Source organism: Adiantum capillus-veneris, chromosome 19 (genome assembly GCF_014529385.1).
Source record: "Adiantum capillus-veneris isolate H3 chromosome 19, ASM1452938v2, whole genome shotgun sequence".
NCBI lineage: Eukaryota > Viridiplantae > Streptophyta > Polypodiopsida > Polypodiales > Pteridaceae > Adiantum > Adiantum capillus-veneris.
Window position 1 is genome coordinate 148,346,607 of NC_140949.1, and position 25,385 is coordinate 148,371,991.

At 42.6% G+C, this 25,385-nt stretch overlaps 1 protein-coding gene across 2 annotated transcripts; it reads left to right on the forward strand.

Annotated features, from left to right (window-relative positions):
* The first annotated feature begins 2,821 nt into the window (after positions 1–2,821).
* LOC147435044 (protein NRT1/ PTR FAMILY 8.3-like) lies at positions 2,822–5,921 on the forward strand. 2 transcript variants are annotated; one of them, XM_086491407.1, is made up of 5 exons: positions 2,822–3,106; positions 3,192–3,409; positions 3,581–4,083; positions 4,748–4,952; positions 5,041–5,921. In XM_086491407.1, exons 1-5 carry the CDS (start codon positions 2,968–2,970, stop codon positions 5,452–5,454), a joined length of 1,479 nt encoding a protein of 492 aa, XP_086347533.1. In that variant the 5' UTR covers positions 2,822–2,967; the 3' UTR covers positions 5,455–5,921. The 2 variants fall into 2 exon arrangements, with proteins under 2 accessions (XP_086347533.1, XP_086347532.1); XM_086491406.1 differs by having other exon boundaries at positions 2,823–3,106; positions 4,748–5,921.
* The last annotated feature ends 19,464 nt before the right edge of the window (positions 5,922–25,385 follow it).

Below are 25,385 nucleotides of genomic sequence, written 5' to 3' on the forward strand. Positions count from 1 at the left end.
GATGTCAAGACAACGTTCTTGCATGGTGATTTAGATGTGGAAATTTACATGCAGCAGCCAGAAGGGTTTGTTGAGAAAGGTAAGGAAGATTTGGTATGCCAGTTGTTAAAGAGTTTTTATGGCTTAAAACAATCACCGAGGGCATGGTACCATAAGTTCCACAAGTTTATGCTTTCTCAAGGCTACAAACGTAGTGAGTTCGATCACTATCTATATACAAAGAAGGCTAAGGATGGCAGTTGGCTGATCCCTATTTTGTATGTGGATGACATGTTGATTGCTGGCAAACACTTGGAAGAAATTTCAGCTTTGAAGTCAAAGATGGCAAAATCGTTTGACATGAAAGACATGGGTGAGGCAAGTCATATACTTGGTATGCGCATTAAGAGAGACAGATCAAAGAAGTTGATTTGGTTATCTCAAACATAGTATATTGACAAGGTTTTGCAACGTTTCAATATGGAGAAGGGAAAGGCATTGAGTGTTCCATTGCCACCATATGTGAAACTTAGCAAACAAGATTGTCCTGTGTCTGTGTCTGAGGAAGAAAAAGCTAAAATGGATAAGATTTCATATGCGTCTGTAGTGGGTAGTTTGATGTATGCAATGATTGCTACACGTCCGGATATTGCATTTACAATGGGAGTGGTTAGCAGATATATGTCAAATCCCGGCAAGAAACATTGGGAGGCAGTGAAAGGTATCATGAGGTACTTAAAACATACAAAGAGTATGCACAATGGTAGTCAGGATTTGAATGTCAGAGGATACATTGACTCAGATTATGCAGGAGACTTGGATAAGAGGAGATCTACATCAGGCTATGTCTTTACATTGGCTGGAGGTGCCATATCATGGCGATCTCGATTACAAGATTGTATTACGAAGTCTACTACAGAAGCTGAGTATGTTGCAGCAAATGAGGCATGCAAAGAAGCTATTTGGCTTGGTAGATTGGTAGCAGACTTGGGAATCAAAGTAGATATGCCAGAGTTATATTGTGATAGTCAAAGTGCTATACAGTTGGCAAAGAATCCAGTGTTCCATTCAAAGACTAAGCATATTGATGTGAAATATCACATCATTAGGGAAGTACTTGAAGACAAGCAGATACAACTGCTGAAGATCCACACCAAGGACAATCCTGCTGATCTACTCACAAAGGGACTTCTAGGAGAGGGCTTTGTGCATTGTCGTGAGTTATTGGGCATTGGATAGATGGCAGCCATGTAAATCTTTGTACATTTATGTTCATAGATTTACAGTTACTTAAAGTGCCACATTGGACTTTAAGTAGGAGGTTGTTGGGATTAAAGCCCAAGTGGCCTCTTATACGGATATGGCCGGCCGGCCGCCTAACTCACTTATCACTAACTCTTTGTATATACTCACTTATACTTTTGTGAATAATAAGGTTTTGGGAGATAACCCTTCAAACGACTTCTCTGCGTACTGTGTAAGCTCTCTGTGTATCTGTGTGTGTGTGTGTGTGAGTCGATCTACGCTTCGCTCCGCGACTTCAAGTCAATGCTTCTTTAAGTTTCATTTAGCTACATGTTTTCCTCATTAGTACATGCTCAATGTTGATCATAAAAACAAAGCCAGATCCAACGCAATAAAAACAAAGCCAGAACCCCTTGCTCTATAGCCAAATAGTAAACAATTTATACAAGACGTCAGTATGAGCCCAAAACTCTATGACTAAAGATTGTCTAGACATGATCGATATGATAGAAGTATAAAAGACAAAGAAACCATGACAGAGAGGATGCTATTTATTCGATTGGCTTTAAATAGTATTGTTCAATGAGTCGCGACACTTCTCCATGCTTTTCACTTCTTCAATGTCAATTATTGAGTATCATCGTTTTAGCTGCCATCTTCTGCTTTTGCCTCCTTAGATACCAATAGACCAATTTGAAAGGCCATCTCATGTCTGAATCACTCTCATGTCCGGCTTATTTTAATGGCTTTTAACGTAATAAAAATATAATATTCCTTTAAATGGTTTGAGAATTTTATTTAAATAGCATACATAGATTCGAAACAAAAAAATGAGACATCCCCCATCTCATTATTTGCAGCCTGCTGATTGAGCTATTCTACTGTAATGACTACATCGAAAGTTAAGAACTGAAAACTCATTATTGCAGTAAACCCTACACCATCTATAACATAGAACATGAAGTTATATGTGCCTCTCTTTAAGTTTAATATATCTCTTGGATCTTTTGTATTTGTATCAGCACGTGTTTTGTGTCTTACAAAGAGGATATATATTCACAACAATGGACCTTTCTATTGCACAAGCACGACTCCAGCTTGACAACATTGCAAGGTCCGTTATCTACATCCAATTCTCCATGCATATGCGTTTGCTTGGCGCAACACATAAATGCTACGGGACAGGGCACGACTTCCGTTGCTTATAATTTTTGGGAAAACCACAATGCCAACTCTCCACCATACTTTTGTATGGCACTTCTACATGAAGTGCAATGTATAATTAGCACTTTCACTCTATGACGCCTCGTTGCAAGACGAATGTTTAACTATTCACATTGGTTTTTTGTAGCTTGACACAAATATTGTCCTCCGGCTTGGATAGTTGGACGACACCTGTACACAATTATCAAGTCGATAGTGCATTTTAATTTTTATAGTCTGTTGATGCTTTTTGTATTTTTTTTGAGTTTATCAATGCTTCTTTACGTTTAGTTTAGCCACATATTTTCCTCACTAGTACATGCTCAATCTCGATCATCATATCTATATGTCTTGTTATGTTCTATAGAAATGCCCACCAAGCAAAGGCTGCGGCCCGTCCAGCTGGTGGGTCCGTAAAACTGACGCGAGCTCAAGCGAGCACCGTGGCAGCCGACGGTTGTCCGAAAGGAGTAGATTTCAAAGCTCCTGGAATTTTTACTTTAGAGTCTACCCTGTGCGTGCGTCCGTGCGTGCGGAGAGATGGAGGAGCAGAAGGAAGGAATTAGGGCAGCGCTATTGAATACGCAGGCATTGGACAGCTTATCTTTGGACTGGCTTGGAAAACCCGCCGGTGCCCGCCAAGATCTCGGCGGCTGGAAGTGCGGCTTCTGCATCCTCGGTAAGCAATTTTTTTCTGCATTGCTTGCATGTGGTCCTAGCACAGTTTGCAAGATTTCTGCTCAATAGTTCTAGAGTGTGTCCAGGTGCCGTTGGGCTGGTTTATGCCGTCTTCTTCAGTGTGCTCAGCAATCTAGTGGTCTATCTGGTACGTGTCCTCGACTATAGCAACGATGTCGCAGCCAAGACGGTGACCAACCTTGCCGGAACTGCCTTTCTTTCCTCATTCATTGGTGCTCTTGTTAGCGACGCATACTTGGGGCGATTATGGGCCTCCATAGCCTTTGCATTCCTCTCACTTCTGGTAATCTTTGTGCCTTTACTCTGCTGGTGCCAAACGCCCCTAATTTGGCCATGCTAAAAGTTTTTTACTCATCCTAATCACCCAGTATCTCTTCAACTATGGGCAAGACAAGAAGCTTGATGTTTGTTTTTTTTGTTTTTGGGTGGCGGTGCTGGTGATGCCATGTTGTAGGGCTTTACATTGAGCAGTGTCGCAGCTCAACTCATTGCTGAAGGCATTGGAGGAAGAATATTTTTCCTCACATCACAATACATCATGGTTGTAGCAATAGGCTCTACCTTTCCTAACATGATATCTCTAGGAGCAGATCAGCTGAACTCCAGTGTCGACAAAGCGAAGTATTTTACGCTGTTGCCGATGATAATATGTGTGAGCCAGTTTTTTGCAACAACACTGATGACATACTTGGATAACCTAGGTATGTGGGTGTTGGGATTTTGGTTGTGTACAGGCGCATCAGGGCTTGCTCTAGCATTGATTATGGCGGTGGCATGGACTTGTCGCCAGTGTAGGGCCTCTGGAAACCCTATTGGTCGCATAACTCAAGTGCTGGTAGTAGTGTCACGAAATTGGAATTGTGTTGTGCCCTCTGACTCATCTCTTCTCTATGAAGTTGATGGCGACCTCTCTGCTATTCCTGGATGTCGCAAGCTTCGGCATACCAGTTTTCTCAGGTTGATGATCACCCCTCTTGTTTCATCAAATTTTGTCACTGCATTTGTGCGATCACAGCTATTTAATAATTTAGGATGAAAAAGAGGATTGGAGGCCTAGTATATATATGCTACAGTGGAATCTTGGAAGGCGGAGGAGGTGTGATCTTTGCGAGGAGGCAGGACCAATCTCTTTGTACACATTTTCGCGCAGGTCATGTAAGATTGTTGGCGAGGGTCCTCTGTTCAGTGAATGGTTTGCTTGCCTTTGGACTCCGAAGTTGTTTGATTCATACTGTTCTCCTGTCCAGTCTCTCTTAAGTGTGTGATGAAGGTTTGCTCTTAATGCTGCCATGGCTTTGACGGAGTCTCTAGCGTCAATCAGCTGGGCCAGCAGAGACAATCTCCTATTGGTTGATGCTCTCTAAATTGTGACCTTGCTCACTCTTGCTCAGAATCCCGAGTCCTGACCCTTAGTCTTGTTTCTTGTTGAGGAATGTGTTTCATTGTTTCCTCTTTGAGTGCTTTTGACATTCGATATGAAGTAGTTTGTTCCCTAATGTGAGAATGCCTAGCATCATAGATGCGCTTGTGCTCTTTGCATTGTTTTGCACTTGTTTTTGCGTATTTGGATTCTCTTTGTCAAAAGCATCTGATGTTTTGGCCGGTTGCATTTGTCTTTCAGTTTCCTGGACAAAGCTGCTATACCGATTCCAGCAGAGCAAAAGGATGACGTTAGTGCTTGGAGGCTGTGCACGGTGACACAAGTTGAGGAGGTCAAGTGCTTGATACGAATACTTCCTGTGGGTGTGACATCAACATGCATAGCTGTTGTTGGAGCACAACTTAGTACTCTATTTGTGGAGCAAGCGAGTGCAATGAATATGCAGGTGACGTCGTGGCTGTCCATACCCCCTGCCTCTCTGCAGATCTTTGCTATTGTAGGTTCAGTTGTTACTGGGGTGATACTCAGTTTAGGTGGGGGGCATCTTCTCAGCTGGTGTCTTGGATGTGGGAAAAGAAAAGGCATTTCACAAAGAGCAACACCCCTGCAAATCGAAGGCCTGTCGATTGTCATGGGCATCATGGCTATGGTATTGGCTGCAGTGGCCGAGACCTATCGCCTTGCCCTTGCCCATAATAGTGGATTTGTCATTTCGGTCCTATGGCTCATCCCGCAAACCATGCTCATCGGAGTTTGCACGATGCTCTTTGGTAACGCCACTGCACAGTTTTTCTACAATGAGGTTTCTGACGGAATGCGTACACTTGGAGCTTCGATCATCATGCTCTTCATTGCTGGAGGCAACTACCTCAGCTCTGCCCTTGTTTCCTGGGCCACGTATCTTTCTTCACGGAGCGGGCACTCCTCTTGGATTGCGAGGGACTTGAATGAGGGCCATTTAGATTATTTCTACTGGTTTCTTGCGGCGCTCTTGACTTCCATTTTTCCCCTGTACCTCATCTATGCCTATTCATATACCTACAAGGAAGAGGAAGATTGTTGAGTGTAGACTCCATAGTGCTTTCTTAGTCTCAAATTTGCCTAGATGCTTGATATGTTAACAAGATGTGGTGTGTGCCAAACGCCCAAAGAACTTAGTAAACAGCCTCGCTGCCTTTAATTAAGCTGTAAACTGCACGCGGATGAGCTGCTCTTATGCAACCAGACAGATGAAGATTTAAAACCCCCTTACATTATATGAATGTGACATGCTCATAGTGTGTAATTGTACTAGCCTTGGCTTTTACAAAAGTGTACTAGTTTGCAGAAGAGTACTCAATCAAGGTCAAGGCGATGAGAAATGTAAATGTAAGTTTGGTTTAAGGGTTTGAAAGGTGAAGCAAGGTTGACTGTCTCTACAGCCTGCAGCAGCATTGCGGAGGTACATGACAACACTGTGATTGTTACCCGGTGTGCGAGAGTAAGCTCTCCTGTTTCAAAGTTCAAACCCTGTTGTAGTGCTTTGTAAAGAGCGTTGCCTCAGCTTGTTCCGAAATATATTGTACTTTGTACTAGTTACTGCATGCTCCCAACCATATTGGTTTTGAGCTCGGCAATAAACTTTCTCCCTACTCATGGACCACTTTTAGAGGTAAATTGCTTGTATTTTAAGTGGAGGGTCTAACCCTCTTGAGGGGACGGGAGGGGGGGGGGGGGGTGTCTAAGGGGATTCACTTATAAATATGAGTGGACATCACCTATGTGCAACCACACAACTTGCAGAGTTGATTTTTGACGGACACCCTTTCTCTTAGAAATCAGAAGATTTTACATATTTTTGTCTAGTTTATTGTATTTTTTGCAAGGTAGCTCATATTTGTACTTGTGGACGGAAACACAAAGATTATTGCAAACTTCACACTTGACAATACTCTAGCACTTTAAAACACTTAAATTTAAGAGAGAATGATACAGTGCGGTGGAGTTTCGAGCCGAGACACATTGACCCCAAAGATTGGCGTCCCTTTTGGTATTTCTTTATGCCAAAGAACAAATCCTGAAGGTCCAACTCTTTGAAGCTCTACATCTAGATACCCCAAATCATCTATTCTAAAAGCTCTCAAGTCCAAAAGCATTTGCATCCAAAAGCTCACGCAAACATCTACTGAAATCTGCCAGCGAAAGACGCGAAATTAAGTACAGGTTGCCATGTGGCACTGCCAATGCAAAATCCTGAAAATTTCGTACAGTGCTACCACGTGTCATTGTCAGTGCAAATTGCTAGCCCGTGTAGCTAGCCATGTCAACATGAATTAAGAAAGGCTTTATTTTGGGTTAAAATTCTCTAGGAGGATCTTAATAATGTTTAGGCTACAACTTAAGAAGTTGGTTTGTCTTCAATTTCCTTCTCTTTTGATACGTTAGGGCCCTACATGGACATTCATAAATCGGAACCTCTTCTTTTCTCTAGGTTTTAGGCCCCTCGGTCGGAATCTGCAAAACACAGTCAAGTTAGCCCTAGACTTGAATGTCACTTAGATGTCCTAGTGTTGATGATCAGAGATGCAAACACTACTTAGAAAGAAGTGTACACGGCACAAAGGTTACTTGCTTTGACAAAGAGATTGGCATGGATCATCTTTCTAGGGAGAGTGAATCTATGACTAGCCAAACGAAAGCATGGAGCAGATGCGTCTTTGACCTCCATGCAGAAACCTTAACCCTAAAACCCGTTAGATACTGCCTTAAGGTTATCTTGTAGAGGATGTTAATAAGGCCTCTATGGCCTAACTTACAAACATGGACACCTACTAGGAAGGCTACTATGCAAGCCTCATTGGCTAATGTCATTCACGTGCATATCATAGAAGGTATATATATATATATATATATATATATATATATATATATATATACCATGTAGAGAGAGAGAGAGAGAGAGAGAGAGAGAGAGAGAGAGAGAGAGAGAGAGAGAGAGAGCATTGCATTTACATGCAACTCATACGTTCTCTGGCGTCAAATCGGGCATGATACTTGTAAAACCATGGCATGCCCAGGAAAACATCACATCCTCCCAAATCCATAATGTAGAAGTCAACTGGATGTGTAAATGTCTGAACTTGTAGTTGAAGTGATGTGATCAATGGTGTTGTTGATGTGTAGGTTCCATTAGTCATTTGTGCTTCAATTTGTGTTCCCTTAGCATATTCCTCAAATCCTAAACTTGCAGCTAATTTTGGGGAGATCAATTTTTTGCATGGAGCCTGAATCGAAGAGGATAAGGGCATCTTGATTTTTAACTTTTCCCATAGCTTCACATGGTTCATTGGATGCGTCGACAGTAGGAACACCTACTAAATTAGAAATCAATCCAATTGAGGGTCGAGATTTCTCGTTTTCTATGCTTTCATACATGGATGATCTTTTTGTTATTAGGGTTTTTTGGGAAGTCCCAGGCAATATGGCCGTGAAGGTTTCATTTGTAACACCTTTCTTCTGACTGGTACTGTGCCATCTCTTTAGGAGTCAATCATCGAGTATATGTGTTGGCAACTGTACTAGTTTACGGTTGTGGAGTATCTTGGGTGGAGGATCGAGGATTTGGGTTTCTCTTTTGAGAAGGGGTGGTAATGTTAGTGAACACCAATTCTTCCTTCATAATGTGATAGACCACTCTTGCATGTGACATAAGCTGTCATACATTGGATACCACTTTCCTGAACAATAATCTCGCAGTGGAAAGGGTAGACTGAAAGCGGCCCGTAGGGCAGTAGACGTAGGCTTTCACCCGATAACTTTACTTTACACTTTACGATTCAAAGAAACTTCACGAATAAGCCTGTGGATTGGAATTCAACACTTCAAGACAAACCACGGCCTGGAAGCTAGATGCTACCAAGCAGACAATGAGACAATGACACCCTGTTGGCCCCAAAGAGTGGAGCCCCTTTTGGTATTTCTTTATTTTTATTATACTTGAGAAAAACCTGTAAACTTCTACAAGCTGTCCCACTTTTATCGAGTTGAAATTCCTTTTCTCTAACCCGATTTCGGCAGCATAACCACAGTAGAAGTCTCCACGAACAAAATCCCAAGTAAACATTGACTTTCCACGCACTTTGCAAAACCTGGCGAGAAATTACAGCACGCTAAAATCTTTGTTTTTGGCTTCCAAATTGTGCCAAAACACCTTTTCCCTTGGACCTGTAGGCATCAAAACTGGCAAAAACCAAAAACCTGCAAAAAATTTACAGAAAGCTCGGTTTTGTGCTCCGATTCGCGTGCCGATCACTTTTCTGGGTAGCCCTCGAGCTCTCACACCTGTAAGGTCACTTGTCCCTTAAATTAGACGAGATCCGTCGCATGAAATCTCTCTAAATTGTCTTGTACAAGCACCCAAGGCTTTTCCGAGGCTCCCATGGCGATATCTTGCCGTTTAAGTGCGAAACCCTAAACCTGCAGGGAAACACAAGAGATTGTAATTTTCTGTTTCGCATCATTTTGGACGGAGCGAATATGTCTACGCCTGTCTCAGAGACTCCCGCACGCAATGGGATAGTTCCCTTTCAGTTCCGTTTTTGCATTTCTTTGCGTTAGAACTGTTGTCACATGACACATCCAACCCCATGTGTCCGTGGACAAGCTACAACATGACCAGGGTTCAGTTCAGTCAAGTTAGTCTAGAATAAGAAGTGATCTGGCACTTTCGTGAGTCTGTTTGCAGACCGTGCATGTCCAGACACTTAGATTAGATGCATATCCTCTGGCTGCACACAGCATGATCATCAGATTTCCACAGAATCCATCAGGAGCATTTTTACAGTGCATAGACCTATTTTCCCTATTTTTGACATTTTTCACTTATTTATTAAGTGACTTGTTGGGAACTAGGTAGGGCAATTTAGCTAAGTTTGTATATATAGAAACCTAGCGCTAGCACTTTCTGGCAGAAGAGGCAGCAGGAGCACCTTGCTCAACATGCAACGTCTCAGCAAGACCCCCCCAACAAGGCCTAGCGTTTTTGCAACACAGCATCAACACTGGCATTTTTGCAACATAGACCAGCCCTGACATTTTTGCACAGCAGATCAGCCCCGACAACCACAGCAGATAGCAGATCCACTAGAGTCAACAGATTCTATAGCAGCTAGCAGATTTTCATCGTAGCAGAAGATTTTCAGCCTTAGCGTATTTGCGTCTGCAAGACACCTCAGCGTTTTTACAGATCTCTACGACGGAATCAGTCCTAGACTCAACGTTTTCAGTTTTCAGCAGTCAGTACCCGCAGCAGAACCCCCGAACCTCACAGATCTCACCATCCCATAGCAGATCTTTTCCGCACAGTCTGATCCAGCGTCGTTCATAGTTTCAGCCCGAAAAACGTAGATTTCACATCTACATTTTTAGCGCATCGTCGCCATCGACATCGTTGCCGACATAGAGTTAGAATTCAGCAAACAAATAAAGATTTGCAGATTTCAGCCCTTAGCATTTTTTGATTTCAGCCCGTCTCATCGTCGTCGACATCATCGGCAAGTCCAAAGCATTGTAAAGATTTGTGCAATCAATAGTAGACCGCTCTCGCCATAGAGAGTGGGGCCTTCGGAGGAGGGTTTGACAACATTCTGGTGTCGTATTCTCTTCTCTCTCTATCTCTCAATCTCACGTACCTTCATTAACAGTGTTCACCACTTTGTTTGTGTCCATTGGACTCTTACTAAAGGAACGGAAGGCTCTCCCTTCCGTAAGTAAAAGGAACCTTGAGCACAGTTCGGAGCACTCATCTTGAGCAAAGTTTAACATTCATTCTGTTGCACCTTACATTGGTATCAGAGCTTTGGCAGTGTTCTGTATCACTTTAGGAAAGAATCACATAAATTTTTTTTTGCTTGTTGCGGTTGCACATAACCCAAGTCCTCTTGGGCGTGTCGATTCCTAATCGTGTTTTTGAAGAGTGACAGGAAACCCAAGAAAGAAGGGCTTGTCTAGCCTCCCCTTGTGCATCTTTTCACTCATTGCGAGCGGACTGTGCACTTAGCGGCTGGCCAATCGACGTAAGGTGGGAAAAAGAAACCTTGGTGTGAGCGCAAGGCCGCCAAGGGGTGCGCCTGTGGAAAGGAGCAGCACTCGGGTAAAGAGAAGATCCTTCTCTAACACAGATTGCAAGCGAAAGAAGAACCTCAAGAACTCAAGAACCTGAAGAACCCAAGAACCTCAAGACCCTCAAGAACCCAAGACCCACAAGAACCCAAGACCCACAAGAACCCAAGTTCCTCGTGAACTTAAGAACCCCAAACCTCAAGTGTATGGTTATCACCCGGAGCGGAATGGATACTTCGCATGGAGGTGGTGAGCATGGGAGTGGTGAAGAAGAGTTTACCCTACCAGGAGGTTTTCCCGAACCTCCTCCTTCCCCATCTACGCCACGGATTGTACCAAATCCTATGGAGGCTTTGGTCAAGTCGATGATGGACATGATGGCACAACAAGAAGCGATTCGCGTTGTCTTGGAGCGCGAGCACGAAGCACGTGAAGAAGACGAGCGGCCTTGGAGCCCCTTGTGAGGCACAGAGAGAATTACGCATGCAAGAGTTTGTACGACATGTTTCCACCTCGAAGTTTGAGCCAGCCAAAGATGTTGGTAGTTCATCAAGTGGCACAAGCCGAGATTCGGACTCCAACAAACCAGCCACAGAGAAGATTGAGTTCAGTAAGTATGATGGTAAGATGGATGCTACGGTTATTTATTCTTGGTTGCATCAATTTAATGCTTATTTTGCGACAACTAAGAAGACAAGAAATAGCAAGGTTTTGACGGCAGCTATGTACATTGCCGGTGATGCCATCAATTGGTACCACGCATGACAAGAGACACAGTTAGTCGCGCACCTAGAGGAAGCTAGTCCCTTTCCTTATATTGGACCGATTTCCAAGACAAACTCAAGGCGCGGTTTATGCCACCTCAATATCTCGCACGATTGAAAAACGATTGGCGTAGTCTCAAGCAAAATGGTATGCCAGTTATGTCTTTCTCTAATCGTGTTTTGCAGCTCGGCACTCAATTACGCAAATAGGATGCGGAGCGCAAGGAGGCATTTCTTTATGGATTGGACGAGTATATTAAGTATGATGTCGGGATGCTCGATCCAATCGATCTCAACAAGGCGGTAGCGATTGCTCTCGCACACGAGATGAAGCACAACAAGGGAAAGCCTAAGGAAAAAAAGACTTTGACAAGTACCTCTCAGACCTCTCAGAACCCTCAGAATGGTAAGAACGGTAACTCTTCTAACCAATCTTCCAATAGTATCTCAGAAAAGAACTCTTCCAATGAACGTAAGGGTAAAGCTAACACAATTGATCAACCTAAGCTTACTTCAGATGAAAAGGTAGAACAAGGAATTTTAGAAGGATACATCACGTCAGAAGAGCAAAGCACTTATTCTAAGGAAGGTCGTTGTTTTCATTGTCACATTAAGGGTCACATAAAAATAACATATCCTAAGCTTGACTCTAATGAATCTAAAGAATCCACATAACCTACTTCCTTTGTCAATGCAATAAATGACAACACGAGCGTGCCCCAAGTTTGTCATGACCCTCTCATTGATGTACATGTTATGGTCATATGACAGGGCAGCGTTTTGTCATATTGTTTGATCCAGGCAGTATGCATGATGTGATTAGTCCCTTGTTGTTGAGAGAGCCCGCCTAGAGGTTAGTTAGAAATCTCCTCTTAAGGTCTCTTGCTTCGCTCCCGGTATGGACTCTCTCATCACGAAGGAGTGCCTTGATGTGTTGTTTACAGTTCAACACGCTGCTTTCCATAGAAAATTTTTAGTCTCTCCTCTCTCAGGATGTGATATGATTTTGGGCATTCGATGGTTTCATGAGCATAACCCTCTCATTGATTGGGCGGAAAATACGTTCACTTTCAATGCCAAAAGTGACTCTCCCATTGTCATTCGTGAAAAGCAAGTTGTTCATTCTCCATCCCTCATGTCTAATGTGCAGGCGAAGATTGAATGGATTCAGGAGAAGGAGACCCTCTCGGTCTCGTCTCCTCTAAAGCATGATACACATGATTTGCATGATGAATTGCATGATAATGATGAGCATGATGATTCGGATGATAAGCACAAGCATGATGATATGCATGATGATCAAGATGTGATTTCTCACCAGGATGATGATTTACATGACAATGGTGTGATTGTTCACAAGGTTGATGTGTTAGTTGATACTTTCTTAGTGAAACTAACCTCGTTGCAGATTCGATCAATCACGAAGAATCGATCTTGGCTCTCAAGCCTAGGCCCAAAGAACCCCCTCAGGAAGAACCAATCTTGGCTCTCGAGCCTTGGTCCACAGAACCCCCACAGGAAGTATTATGTGTACGAATGATTAGTTAGTACGCATTGTTTGAGTGTTTCATTCGTGATGTTTTCCTGTATTTTAGTCACCATCCTTATGTGATCCCTTTTCATAAGCATGACATATTGTACGATGAGTACGATTCACTCATGAATCAACATGGATGTATGTGGATTACTCATGAAAAGCTGAAAAGTATGCATTCAAGGAATTCACATTCCATGTCTCTTCCTTGGCATGACACAGTATCCGAAAGAACACATGAAGGATTGAGCATCAAGCATCGGCATTTCCATTGTCTTTTGCCATAGTTGATTGATTTAGATCAGAAAGTCACGATTCGACCCCCTTGTTTGCGTGTGTTTGATTATCGGTTTGGCACTTTGTCTATATGTTCATCTACATTGCATGCACAGTCTTTAAAGAAGACTAGACTTTTTCCAGTCACTTTCCATGGAATGGGTATGTTCATGTTTATGTGTTGGAAGCGGTTTCATGAATTTCAGCCTCAGAGATTCTTGAAGAAGTTGGACGCATGACTATAGACGAAGTTGAAGCATCGAAGGAGCCACAGAAGACTTTGTGTCGCTTTCGGCGTGGCCCAAAGAAGCAAGCATTAGAGACCTTTATGAAGTTCAAGTATCGCACGACCCACACATCAAAGTGGGCCGACGAAGAATCCTTTCTAGGATTCCAAACTCTGTTGGCGATATCCCTCGACGCCGTACAGTTCGGTACTAGTTTCTCACTTTGAAAAGGAGGAGATGTCACGTGAAACATCTAGCCCTATGTGTGCATGGAAAAGCTACAGGATGACCAGGGTTCAGTTCAGTCAAGTCAGTCTAGAATAAGAAGTGATATGGCACTTTTGTGAGTCTGTTCGTAGACCGTGCATGTTCAGACACTTTGATTAGATGCATATCCTCTGGTTGCACACAGCATGATCATCAAATTTCCATCAGAACCCATCAGGAGCATTTTTATAGTGCATAGACGTATTTTTCCTATTTTTGATATTTTTCACTTATTTATTAAGTGACTTTTGCTAGGAACTAGGTAGGGGAATTTTGCTAAGTTTGTACATATAGAAACCTAGCGCTAGCACTTTCTGGCAGAAGGGGCAGCATGAGCACCTTGCTCAACAGGCAACTTCTCAGCAAGAACCCCCTAGCAAGGCCTAGCGTTTTTGCAACACAGCATCAACACTAGCGTTTTTGCACCATAGACCAGCCCTGGCATTTCTGCACAGCAGATCAGCCCCGGCAACCACATTAGACAACAGATTTATTAGCGTTAGCAGATTCTATAGCAGTTAACAAATTTTCACCGTAGTAGAAGATTTTCAGCCATATCGTTTTTGCATCTGTAAGACACCTCAGCGTTTTTGCAGATCTTCACGACGGAATTAGCCATAAAGTTAGCGTTTTTAGTTTTCAGCAGTCAGTACCTGCAATAGAACCCCCGAACCTCACAGATCTCACCTTCCCGCCAGCCAATCCTCGCTGCACGGTCCGATCCAGCATCATTCATAGTTTCAACGCGGAATATGAAGATTTCAGCATCTCTGTTTTCAACGCATCCTCGTCACATCATCGCCATCGACATCGTCATCGACATAGAGACAGAATTCAACAGATAAAGGTTTACAGATTTCAGCCCTTAGCATTTTCAGATTTCAGTCCGTCTCGTCGTCGTCGTCCTCATCGTCATCGACAAGTCCAAAGCATTGTAGAGATTTGTGCAATCAATAGTAGACCGCTCTCGCCATAGAGAGTGGGGCCTTCGGAGGAGGATTTAACAACATTCTGGTGTAATCTCTTCTCTCTCTATCTCTCAGTCTCATGCACCTTCATTCACAAGGTTCACCACTTTATTTGTGTCCATTGCACTCTCTCACTAAAGGAACGGAAGGCTCCCCCTTCCGTAAGTAAAAGGAACCTTGAGCACATTTCGAAGCACTCATCTTGAGCAAAGTTTAACATTCATTCCGCTGTACCGTACAACTGTGCATCCTTGAAGAGGATTAGCAATTAGCTAATCCGATTCTTGTACAAAAAGTTGTGGCCTTGGCAAATGCACATGAAACCCCATACTTGTACATGGTCAATTGAGAAGCCCAACTAGAGGGGCATTACTGTATGTGCAAAGGGAGAGAGAGGTGTGAAAGAGCAAAATGTTGCACTATTGAGAGGGGCCTAAATGACTTTGAATTGAGCCTAGACACCCTTTTACTGCTCGGATTCCAGTGCCGATTGGCCGACCAACTCGTGGTGACCTTCCCTTCCCGACTGCAGGTGAAACTCTCGACCATCGATCGTTTCACACTGTCTTACAATGTTCGACCATTTGCAACTTCAAAAAGAGGGTCCCAAAAATTAAACAAAAATCATCGAAAAGAAACCAACAACTCAAGTTAGCAATTGCCATGTCCTCGTGACATACATTAGGAAAGAAATGGACTCATTTTCGGGCCTTTTAGCTCTACTGAGAGAATGCTCCTTAGCCAATAGAAAGAAGGCTAACGTTACGTTGAAAAAACCTTTTTTTTCATTTTGAAAATGTCATGAAAACCATTTTGGTGAAATTGTCACTATCATCAGAAAAGTAAGGCATTTGATAATGACATCTTGCACAAGCGTTGAACGCCTTTTGATGACCCGCTGTTGCTATCCTATAAAGTGAAGTACTTGTACTTGTGCATCTCGCACAAGTATCAATCACCTTTTTATGAAGTACTCGCAATTTAAATTCGAACAGATTGTACTTGATAGTGATTGATAGGTACTATTTAAGACTATGAAGGAGTCAGAACCAAGCGAATAGAGGCCCTTAAGGGGTCTCTGGGACCTCTATTCGCTTGGTTCTGACCTCATGAGGCCCTAGGATTAAGATATAGTGTTTTTTAATCCCACGAATGTATCCGGAACGTCAAAAAACCTTAGGATAGCTCTTTAAAACGCTGAAATCTGACGTTTCTATCTCAAGATATAGAATTTTTAAGCCTAGGGCCTCATGAGGTCAGTACCAAGCGAATAGAGGCCCTTTGGAACCCCAAAGGGCCTCTATTCGCTTGGTACTGACCTCATGAGGCCCTAAGCTTAAAAATTCTATATCTTGAGATAGAAACGTCAGATTTCAGCGTTTTAAAGAGCTATTATAAGGTTTTTGGACATTCCGGATGCATCCGTGGTATTATTGTTGTATTTTGAAAGCAACTCTTGTGTGTTTTCTCTCATCGCATATCATATCACTCATTAAAATTCACAAACATGGATTTTTGTGTACACTTAAGTTGGGCTCTCGAAAAGCATTTTGTACGAGCATGCATTTAAGTGATTGAGCAAACTTTTATGTATGTACTATGAGAAATAGAATTTCAATTTTTTTTTGTATTTTTCATAATTACCTCTCTCTATGCTAAGTTGGCGTTTCTTACAGGGCCCAAAATTGAGTCCAAGTTTCTCCTAATGTCGCCCTCTTAAAATCGCAAACGTCCTCAATTGCGTGTCATATATGCATGCCATAGATGATTTAGTGTGGTAAGCACCCTTTTATCATCGCATACATTCGCAAGAAAGACTGTCAAAACATGTGTACAAATGACTTGAGGAGACCTTCATACTTTTGTCAAACAATGTGTATTGCTATTGCACTGAATCCATGAGGACATTTGAAGTACTAGTTCTATCATTACCCCTCCTTTGCAGGCGTTGGGTTGGGACATACATAGGCTATAACCCAAAGGCCTCAAGGTAAAGCTGCAATACATTTGGTGACTCTGCAGTTCATGCTCTTCCATCCACTTTGCATCCATAGGTGGATAGTTCTTGAACTTCACCAAATAGCACCAAATGACTTGAGGAGATGATTTACCAATGCGTCGAAGAATCCAAGCAATCGCCTCAGAGAATCGACGAGTAGTGTGCAACTTGGTAGACCAACATCACTCCCGCAGGAGATCTAGTGGCCAATCTACCACCATGAGACCTCTCCCTATCTCATCTTGGTTCATACTTGCAAACCCAAAAAACGCAGCAAAAAATCAACCCTAATTTGTTGACCACTTTTTGGAGAGCGAACGCTAAAAAGGTTATGTAGGAGCATGCAGGATTTCCTATCTGTCCTATGAAGAGGAACACTCTTCCCCGGTGTCATCCATCCTGTTAGCCATAGAGTAATTCCAAGTTCCTGTACTCTGTGTCTTCACCAAACCAACAGAAGCTCATTTCTTGAGGAAAAAGTGATTTCTGGCAATGGAACCATGAAACCGGCCCATAGGGCGGTAGATGTAGGCTTTCATCCGAAAACTTTACTTTACACTTTATGACACAAAGGAACTTCACAAATAAGCCCGTGAGACTGGGATTCAACACTTCAAGACAAACCACGGCCGCAGCTAGAGCACTACCGAGCAGACAACGACACACTGTTGGCCCCAAAGACTAGCATCCCTTTCGGTATTTCCTTATTCTTATTATACTTGAGAAAAACTTGCAAACTTCTACAAGCTGTCCCACTTTTATCGGGCTAAAATTTCTCTACTTTCACCCGATTTTGAGAGCATAACCACATTAGAAGTCTTCACGAACAAAATCCCAAGTAAACATTGACTTTCCAAGCAATTTAGAGCACTTTGGAAAACCTTGCGAAAAATTATAGCACGCTGAAATCTTTGTTTATGGCTTCCAAATTGCACCAAAACACATGTTCGAAGATTCCCTAGCTTCCCCGAAGCTCCTGGGACCTGTAGGCATCAAAACTGGCCAAAACCAAAAACCTACAAAAAATTTACAGCAAGTTGTAATTCATTGCTTTTGCGCTCCGATTCGCGTGTCAATCACTTTTTTGGGTAGCCCTCGAGCTCTCGCACCTGTAGGGTCACTTGTCCCTTGAATTAGATGAGATTCCTCACAAGAAATCTCTCTAAACGGTACTGTACAAGCACCCAAGGCCTTCCCAAGGCTCTCATGGTGATATCTTACCGTTTAAGTGCAAAACCCTAAACCTGCAAGAAAACACAACAGGTTGTAATTTTTTGTTTCGCATCATTTTGGGTAGAGCGAACACGTCTACGCGTGTCTCAGAGGCTCCCACTTGGAATGGGACAGTTCCCTTTCAAATTGGACGAGTTTTCACGTGAGAAAACTCTCCATTTGCGTATCCTTTGTGGGATAGAATGTGCATCCCTGAAGAGGATTAGCAATTAGCTAATCCGGTTCATGTACAAAAAGCTCTTGCCTTGGAAAATGCGCATGAAACCCCCATAATTGTACATGGTCAACTGAGAAGCCCGACTAGAGGGGCATTACCGTATGTACAAGGGGAGAGAGAGAGATGCGTGAGAACCTGCACCACTACTCACACACATTGAGCACACTTCTAGTCAAATCAGCCCCCTCTTTGAATTTGGGCACCCCCTCTTCATGCAGATCTGGTAGATGCATCTGGAGCCACCATGTGTCCAGTTTGCCTCTTTTGAGTTAATTCCCTAGTACCCACCAACTTATAAGTGTCGTGAGGGCCTAAATGACTTTGAACTGAGCCTAGACACCCTTTTACTGCTCGGATTCTAGTGCCGATTGGCCCGACCAGCTCGTGGTGACCTGCCCTTTCCGACTGCGGGTGAAACTCTCGGCCGTCGGCTGTTTCGCACTAGCCATACAATGTTCGACCATTTGCAACTTCAAAAAGAGGGTCCCAAAAATTAAACAAAAATCATAAAAAAGAAACCAACAGCTCAAGTTAACAATTTCCACGTCCTCCTGACATATCGCCCTCTTAAAATCGCCAACGTCCTCGATTGCGTGCCATATATACATGCCATAGATGATTTAGTGTGGTAAGCACCCTTTTATCATCAAGTGCATTATAATTGATAGTTTGGATATACAACGTTTGAGGAATGGTAGCTTGATCAATTTGAACGAGTGAAAGAGAAGGATACAAGGTTGCAAGGATTCATAAACAAGCCTTCTTGGTGGAGGAGTGTAATTGCATACCACCCAATCATGCCCGTATATTTGCAATTCACAACCTTGATAAAAAAGCACCAACCCTAGGAAAAGTATGGATGACTTGGTAGACAATCCAATAATGTTTAGAAAATCTTGAGAAGTTAAAAGAGTTTGAAGTAGAAAAGGAGTAGCGAATATCATTCTCTGCTAGACAACGTAAAGTGTTGTTCAAGTACTTTCATACAAGGTAGAGGAATGCTCATAGTCCAATCCATACAATGGCTTACATGATCAATCTAGAGAAGTGGAATTTATACTTGATGTCAAATACGAAGGTGGTCAAGGATTTCTATCAAGTATTCAATATGTTCTACTCCAATGTTCACTCATATTAATTGTATCAAAGAGTTGAGTGTCTTCATACTAAAAGAAGGAACTTTTGAAAATGATTTCATTAAATCGACGGCAAAAGAGAAACCTGCATGGAAGTGGTGGATGATGAACGGTGGTGAGCATTACTTAACTCTACGTCCACTTGCAATGAAAGTTTTGGTGCTATGTAGAAAATTTCAGCTTTGAGAGGAATTGGAGTATTTATAATTATGTTCATAGCACTGTGCGCTCCTTGTCGCACTGTCGAAGCAAGGGACTTGCCGATACACCGTGTGCGAGCCACAAATGGCTCCAAGCACACAACAAGTCTAAACTAGCAAGCTCAAGAGAGCAAAGGGTGTGTCACTCACCGCTCTACGCTCACCTTCGTGGTGGATTCCTTGCCGCGATGAAGAAGAAGCTGCAGTCATGCCGCGCTCAACCGCTTCGCTGCCGTCGTGCTTTCGTAATGCTCGATCGCACACACACTCTCCCTCTCTCTTTCTCTCTCTCACATACACACACACACACAAGGAGGTGAAGAAGAAGAAGATGGAGATGGAGATGGAGCAAGAGCACTCTTCTATTGCACAAATGAGAGAATGAGTGAATTTTAGGTTTAGTTGGCTTTTATATGAGCTCACCCCATTCACACTTGGGCGCCCATGCTTAGCCAACTAATCCCTTGAATGTCCCATTTAGAGTGCGCCTCTCATCGGCGATCACTCTTACCCTTTTCCTATTGGTCCGACAAGCCCGGTACCTGACTCTACCAAATACATAATACACGTCCGTCGTAGGTGATGGGGTGTCCGTGAGCCGTGAGGGTTAACATGCCCCCCTTCCTGATGTAGATTCCGTCCTCGGAAGCTATTGAGTTGAAGCTCGTTCGTCGAGGTGGAAGAGCATTTGAGATGAATGTCCTTAGCCTTCTTCAGTCACTGCAAAATCAAACAACATTGGCACAGTAATTGCATTCTCATAAGTGATTAAAAAGCATATGCAGTTTTAGGTAGACAAATTGATTGGTAAAAGAATTTCAAACAATTTGTCAGCAATGAACGTTAAATTGCAATGTAATCAAATGCATAAACGGATGTAAAGGTAAAAAATTAAACAAGTCTGGGGTCGCTAATTTGACAATCGAAAGGCACTAGAGATCGCATATTAATACCATGGGTAAGCTTCTTAATTTTCTGTGGTCAATTAAGTTGTTTAATCGCGAGAGCCAAGTATTCATGTTCGAGGGCTGACTAGAGGCTATATCTAGAAGACCTTGTAGTTAAGCTACCATAAAAGGAATTTCTCATAAAATCATCGCCTGACTGATTACTTTTTCTTTGACCCCCCAAAGTCTTTTCACAGTGATTCAATTTGATGTGTGTGCTTATTTTGTATGCCTTGGGTTTTTTGCTTTTCAAGGAAAAGCGCCCACACTGGGAACCTCTAGGGCTCTAGTACCATAGGAAATACATATGAGTGAAGTACCAAATCTGGCTGAGATTTCTCTTCCAGCTTAAGGTTTTACAGTGTGGCACTTTGATTTTTTGTTTGTTCATTTTCAGCATTTTAATTTTGTAACTTTGGGGGGTCATATAACATTGATACACCTCCCCAGGCTCATCAAACTAGTTAACGCCCTTTATAATACTTAAGCTAAAGGTCAATAGGGTCAAGCCCACTAGAAAGCCCTAGTACATTTCACACAATGATGCCTAAATCGGATTAAGAACCTAAGTAACCATTGATTATTAGGAAGGCATTCCCCATGGTATTAAGAGAAGATCTCTAACACCTAACTTGGTCAAACTAGCTTAGTCGGACTGCTTGATTTTTAAACCTAGACAAGTGATTATGACAAAAAATTACATTGAATTAAATGTTCGATACTAAGCAAATGCCGTGAATATTAGGCTACCAATCACAATTAAAGCAGACAATCATAGATGCAAAAAAGATAAGGGGCAATGCCAATGGACAAGAAACACCTGTTTGTGTCGATGGTTGCGCTGGATTTGAAGAGTGAGTCGAGATAAAGATTCCATGAAGGTCCAAATCCTATCAATAGCAACACGCTCCTGTATACACTAGGAAACAAAAGGAATACCTCCAGGAGGCACATTAGTGGGAAAAGGTACCAACACTTATTGAACACAACAAAAAACATAAGGAACCCTAACCTAATTAGTTGCACTCCCCCTAGAGAGTCAAGGGAATAGGATATTGTAGAGGTTGGGGGGAAACCCTAAGGCTAAACCCCTATCCTCGTCGTCGAGATAAACAAAGTCATCATCCATGAGACCATATGTGCCATCCGTGTAGTCCTATAAATTTTCTTCTTCATCATAGGTGCCCATGTTTACTAAGAAGGTCACTAGACGCCTATAGTCATCTTGGTCAAAAGGGTAGGCTTGTGCAATGGGAGAAACGCTCTCTACTAAGTATGGATCAGACGTGGTCAAGAGACGTACCAGCCATTCTAACTCCTCAAAATTCCTCTCACATGCTAGCGTACCTATCAAATCCCATTCACATGCAAGCACTGGAAAGACCATGTGAAATATTTGTGAAAAGTAACGAGGGTACCTCTCACCCAAGGCAGGAGTGGATGACTCTAGCGTACTAGCCATATCTGTACACGCAAATAGATGATGGTTAGAGTGCAAATATTACAAGGGTCGTGTTCTTGTGCATAATTTGTTTTTATGATTTTGTGTTATGGCTCTTGCTCTTTTACTTTTTTATCTTGTTTTTGTGAGTATAAGGCTTTATATATACATTCCCTAAGATTGGAGATTAAGGGGTCAGGGGGAAAGGTTGAGAGGAAAGTGAGTGAGTGATGATTGTCAGCAAACACTCCCCCCTTCCTTGGGTAGATCATACCGTTTGAAATGAGCTCGTCACCCTTTGAAACCAATTGTTCCAGTTGGTAATAGGTGAGGATTTTTGCCAGTAGTTTTCTATTACCCTAGGTGCCTCGTCAAGTTACAAGGGTGGTAAGGTACTCTCCCAGGATCGAACTTGAAGTGGTTCATCAGGTGATTCTTGAACACTGGGAGGTGTGGATTCTTTTGTAGCTTCATGGAGGTCCACTACTATAGATGGAGGCTGTGTAGAAGCTTTTACCTCCATGGATGTATTACATGAGGAGCTAGAAGATTCATGGAACTCCCCCCTTCCTGAGCTAGGTGGAATAAATTGGTTTTGCCTTGGAGCCCAAACTAGCTCTGGACTAGGTGTGTAGCATTCTGTGATCTTTCCCTTCCCACGGTCTGCCATTGGCTTTAGCGTTACACTGTTTGACTCATATGGGTTTGTTGTCGATAGGGAAGGACACATTTTACGTTTAGGTACCCAAATTTGCTCATTTCCATCATAGTAGCCTTGGGCTTCTAATAGTCGTTTTGGAATCCATCGTGATTTGGTCTTGAATCTCCTAGAGCGCGCTCTTGGTTCTCCAGGGAAATTTTTTCTTGAAATGGATGGGAGGGTTGAGGTAGTTGGAAGTAAGGCCTTGGGGACCCATTGATATGTACTTTTAGGTCATGCAGGTTGAGTACTTGCAATATTACTGCTTGCTGCAACTACAAGTGTTGAAGTGCTAGGTTCATGGGTAGCCGGCAAAAACGAGTTAACCACCTTGGCTTGTGAATGTTGGCTATCCTTCAACTTTGCTAGAGTTTGCAACGTAGGTGGATTTGCTTGAATGATAGGGGTAAGAGTCGGTGGTCGCGTCGTGACACTACCAATATCCCAATCAATAGTGCATTTGGTTGCCAACATCCACGTGCGTCCCAGGTTTACGTTGCCTTCCATAGCTCCCGCGGGCATGACTAGAAACCTCTGCACTATGCTTCCATTGTCATAGAAAACAGGGGTCTGAAGGACTCCAAGAATAGCAGTTTTCTTTTTATTAATGCCCTTGACTTGCATCGTACTCGGGGATAGGGTCGGTTTCCCTAATTGACACCAAACTCCATAGGATAACAAATTGTGTTTAGCTCCCGTATCTAATAAGGCATTGTATAGTACTTTCCCATAGGGGCTATTTAGCTCAATTGGGTGTCGTAGCGGTGGCTCAGATTCTAATGAGTCGTCATCTGTGCCCTCGAAAAATTCTTGTGTGATTCCTAGATTAGCCTCTCGTTGGCGTCTAAGACGTTGTTGTCGTTCTCGAGCCTCAGCTCTTGCTTGGATTTTTCTAAGCTCTGCTTGTTCCTTGACAGCCTTCTTTTGATGGATGGCTTGCAACTCTTCCTGGCTTAGAGGATCATAATATCTTTTGAATTTACTCCCATTAAGGAATCCAATGGTTTCAACTCCATCTAGAGTCTCCACACGAATGGTACCTTGCGGGGTAATTTCACACACTCGATATGGTCCCTTACCAGCATATTTCAATTTCTTCTTTTCATTACGTACCCCGTACATAAGAACTTTATCACCAACCTTGATGTCTTTATCCTTTAAATGGCTATCAAACCACTTCTTTCTCCTATCCTTCTTCACTAGAGCATTTCGCACAGCTAATTGCCTCTCTTCATCTAGCCTTTCCAGGATATATAATCGCTCAACTAAGGGGTTACCATCCCAACCTTCCTAAGAAGCTACTCGAAGACTAGGAATGACAAACTCCCATGGAATAACTGCTTCTTGGCCATACACTATCTTAAACGGTGTGCAATTAATAGCAACTTTATACGCAGTATGATAAGCCCATAAAGCTGATGTAAGCTTTAGGTCCCAATCAGTGCGATGAGCCTCAACTGTCTTTGTCAAAATGGAGATGAGAGTTTTGTTGGTACTCTCAACTTGGCCATTTTCTTAGGGATAATAGGGTGTAGACTTGTGGTGAGATATCATTAAGTTTGATGTGAGTTCTTTTATTACTTCATTTATAAAATGAGTTCCATTGTCACTCACAAGTTCAAAGAGGCATCCAAAACGGTGATAATGTTCTCAAAGAGGAACTTAGCTGTTGTTTTTGCATCCGCCTTTCGTGTTGCTTTTGCTTCAGCCCATTTGGTTACATAGTCGGTAGCCACAATGATATATCGTGATTGCGTGTTACGTGCAGCCGGACTAATCGGTCCTACAAAGTCTAAGCCCCACTTTTCAAATGGTTGGGTTACCTTGATGGGATGTAGAGGCATCCTATCACTTCTTTGTGGCTTCTTGAAGCGTTGGCATTCATCACATCCCTTTGCAAAAAGTGATGCATCCTTAAATAGAGTGGGCCACCAATAGCTTGACTGTAAGATCTTTCGGGCAGTCAACTTTCCTGAAAGTGACCACCAGCTACGTCCATGTGTGCCTCTTGTAGAATATATAAATACTCATCCTCGCAGGCACGGTGTCTAAGAACATCATCTTTTCCTCTCTTATAGAGAGTTCCAGCCAGTAAGCAATAGGGTTCGCATTCCTTGATTAATTTTCGAGCTATATCTTTTCGCAGTTCTTTGGGTGGAAAACCATTAACTAAGAAGTTAACAATCTTTTCACTCCATTCAGGCATTGTCTCAACAATGAACAAAGGAGTATCAGGCAATTCATCATCAACCCCCGTAGGAGCTTCGCCATTAGGGATACGAGATAAATGATCCACCATGACATGTTTCCTCCCAAGCCTCACAACAACGGTGAAGTCAAACTCAAGAAGAATTAACAACCATCGTGTAATTCGACCTGTGTAACACGGCTTGTTTACCAAATATAGCAATGCTTGATGATCAACATAAAACACAAACTTGGTAGCAAGAAGGTAATAGCGAAATTTCTTTACTGCGTAAATCATAGCTAGACCTTCGCGCTCTGTAGTAGTGTAGTTCATCTCGGCATCATTTAATTGGCGAATTGCAAAGCTAATAGGGTAGTCCAATTTATGTTCTCCTGGTTGAGTTAGAACACACCCAATAGCAAAGTTTGATGCATCAATATGCACATGAAAAGGTACATTCCAATCAGGTGTTCGTAGGATTGGAGCACTTGTTAGGGCCTTCTTTAATAACTCATAAGATTGATGACATTCTTCTGTCCAGTGAAACTCGATAAGAAGCTTGTACAATGGACGCGCTATCTCGACAAAGTTTAAAATAAACCTTCGATAATAACCAACATGGCCCATAAATCTTTGAACTCCTTTATAGTTCGTAGGTGGTGGCAAATCGGCAATGGCTTTA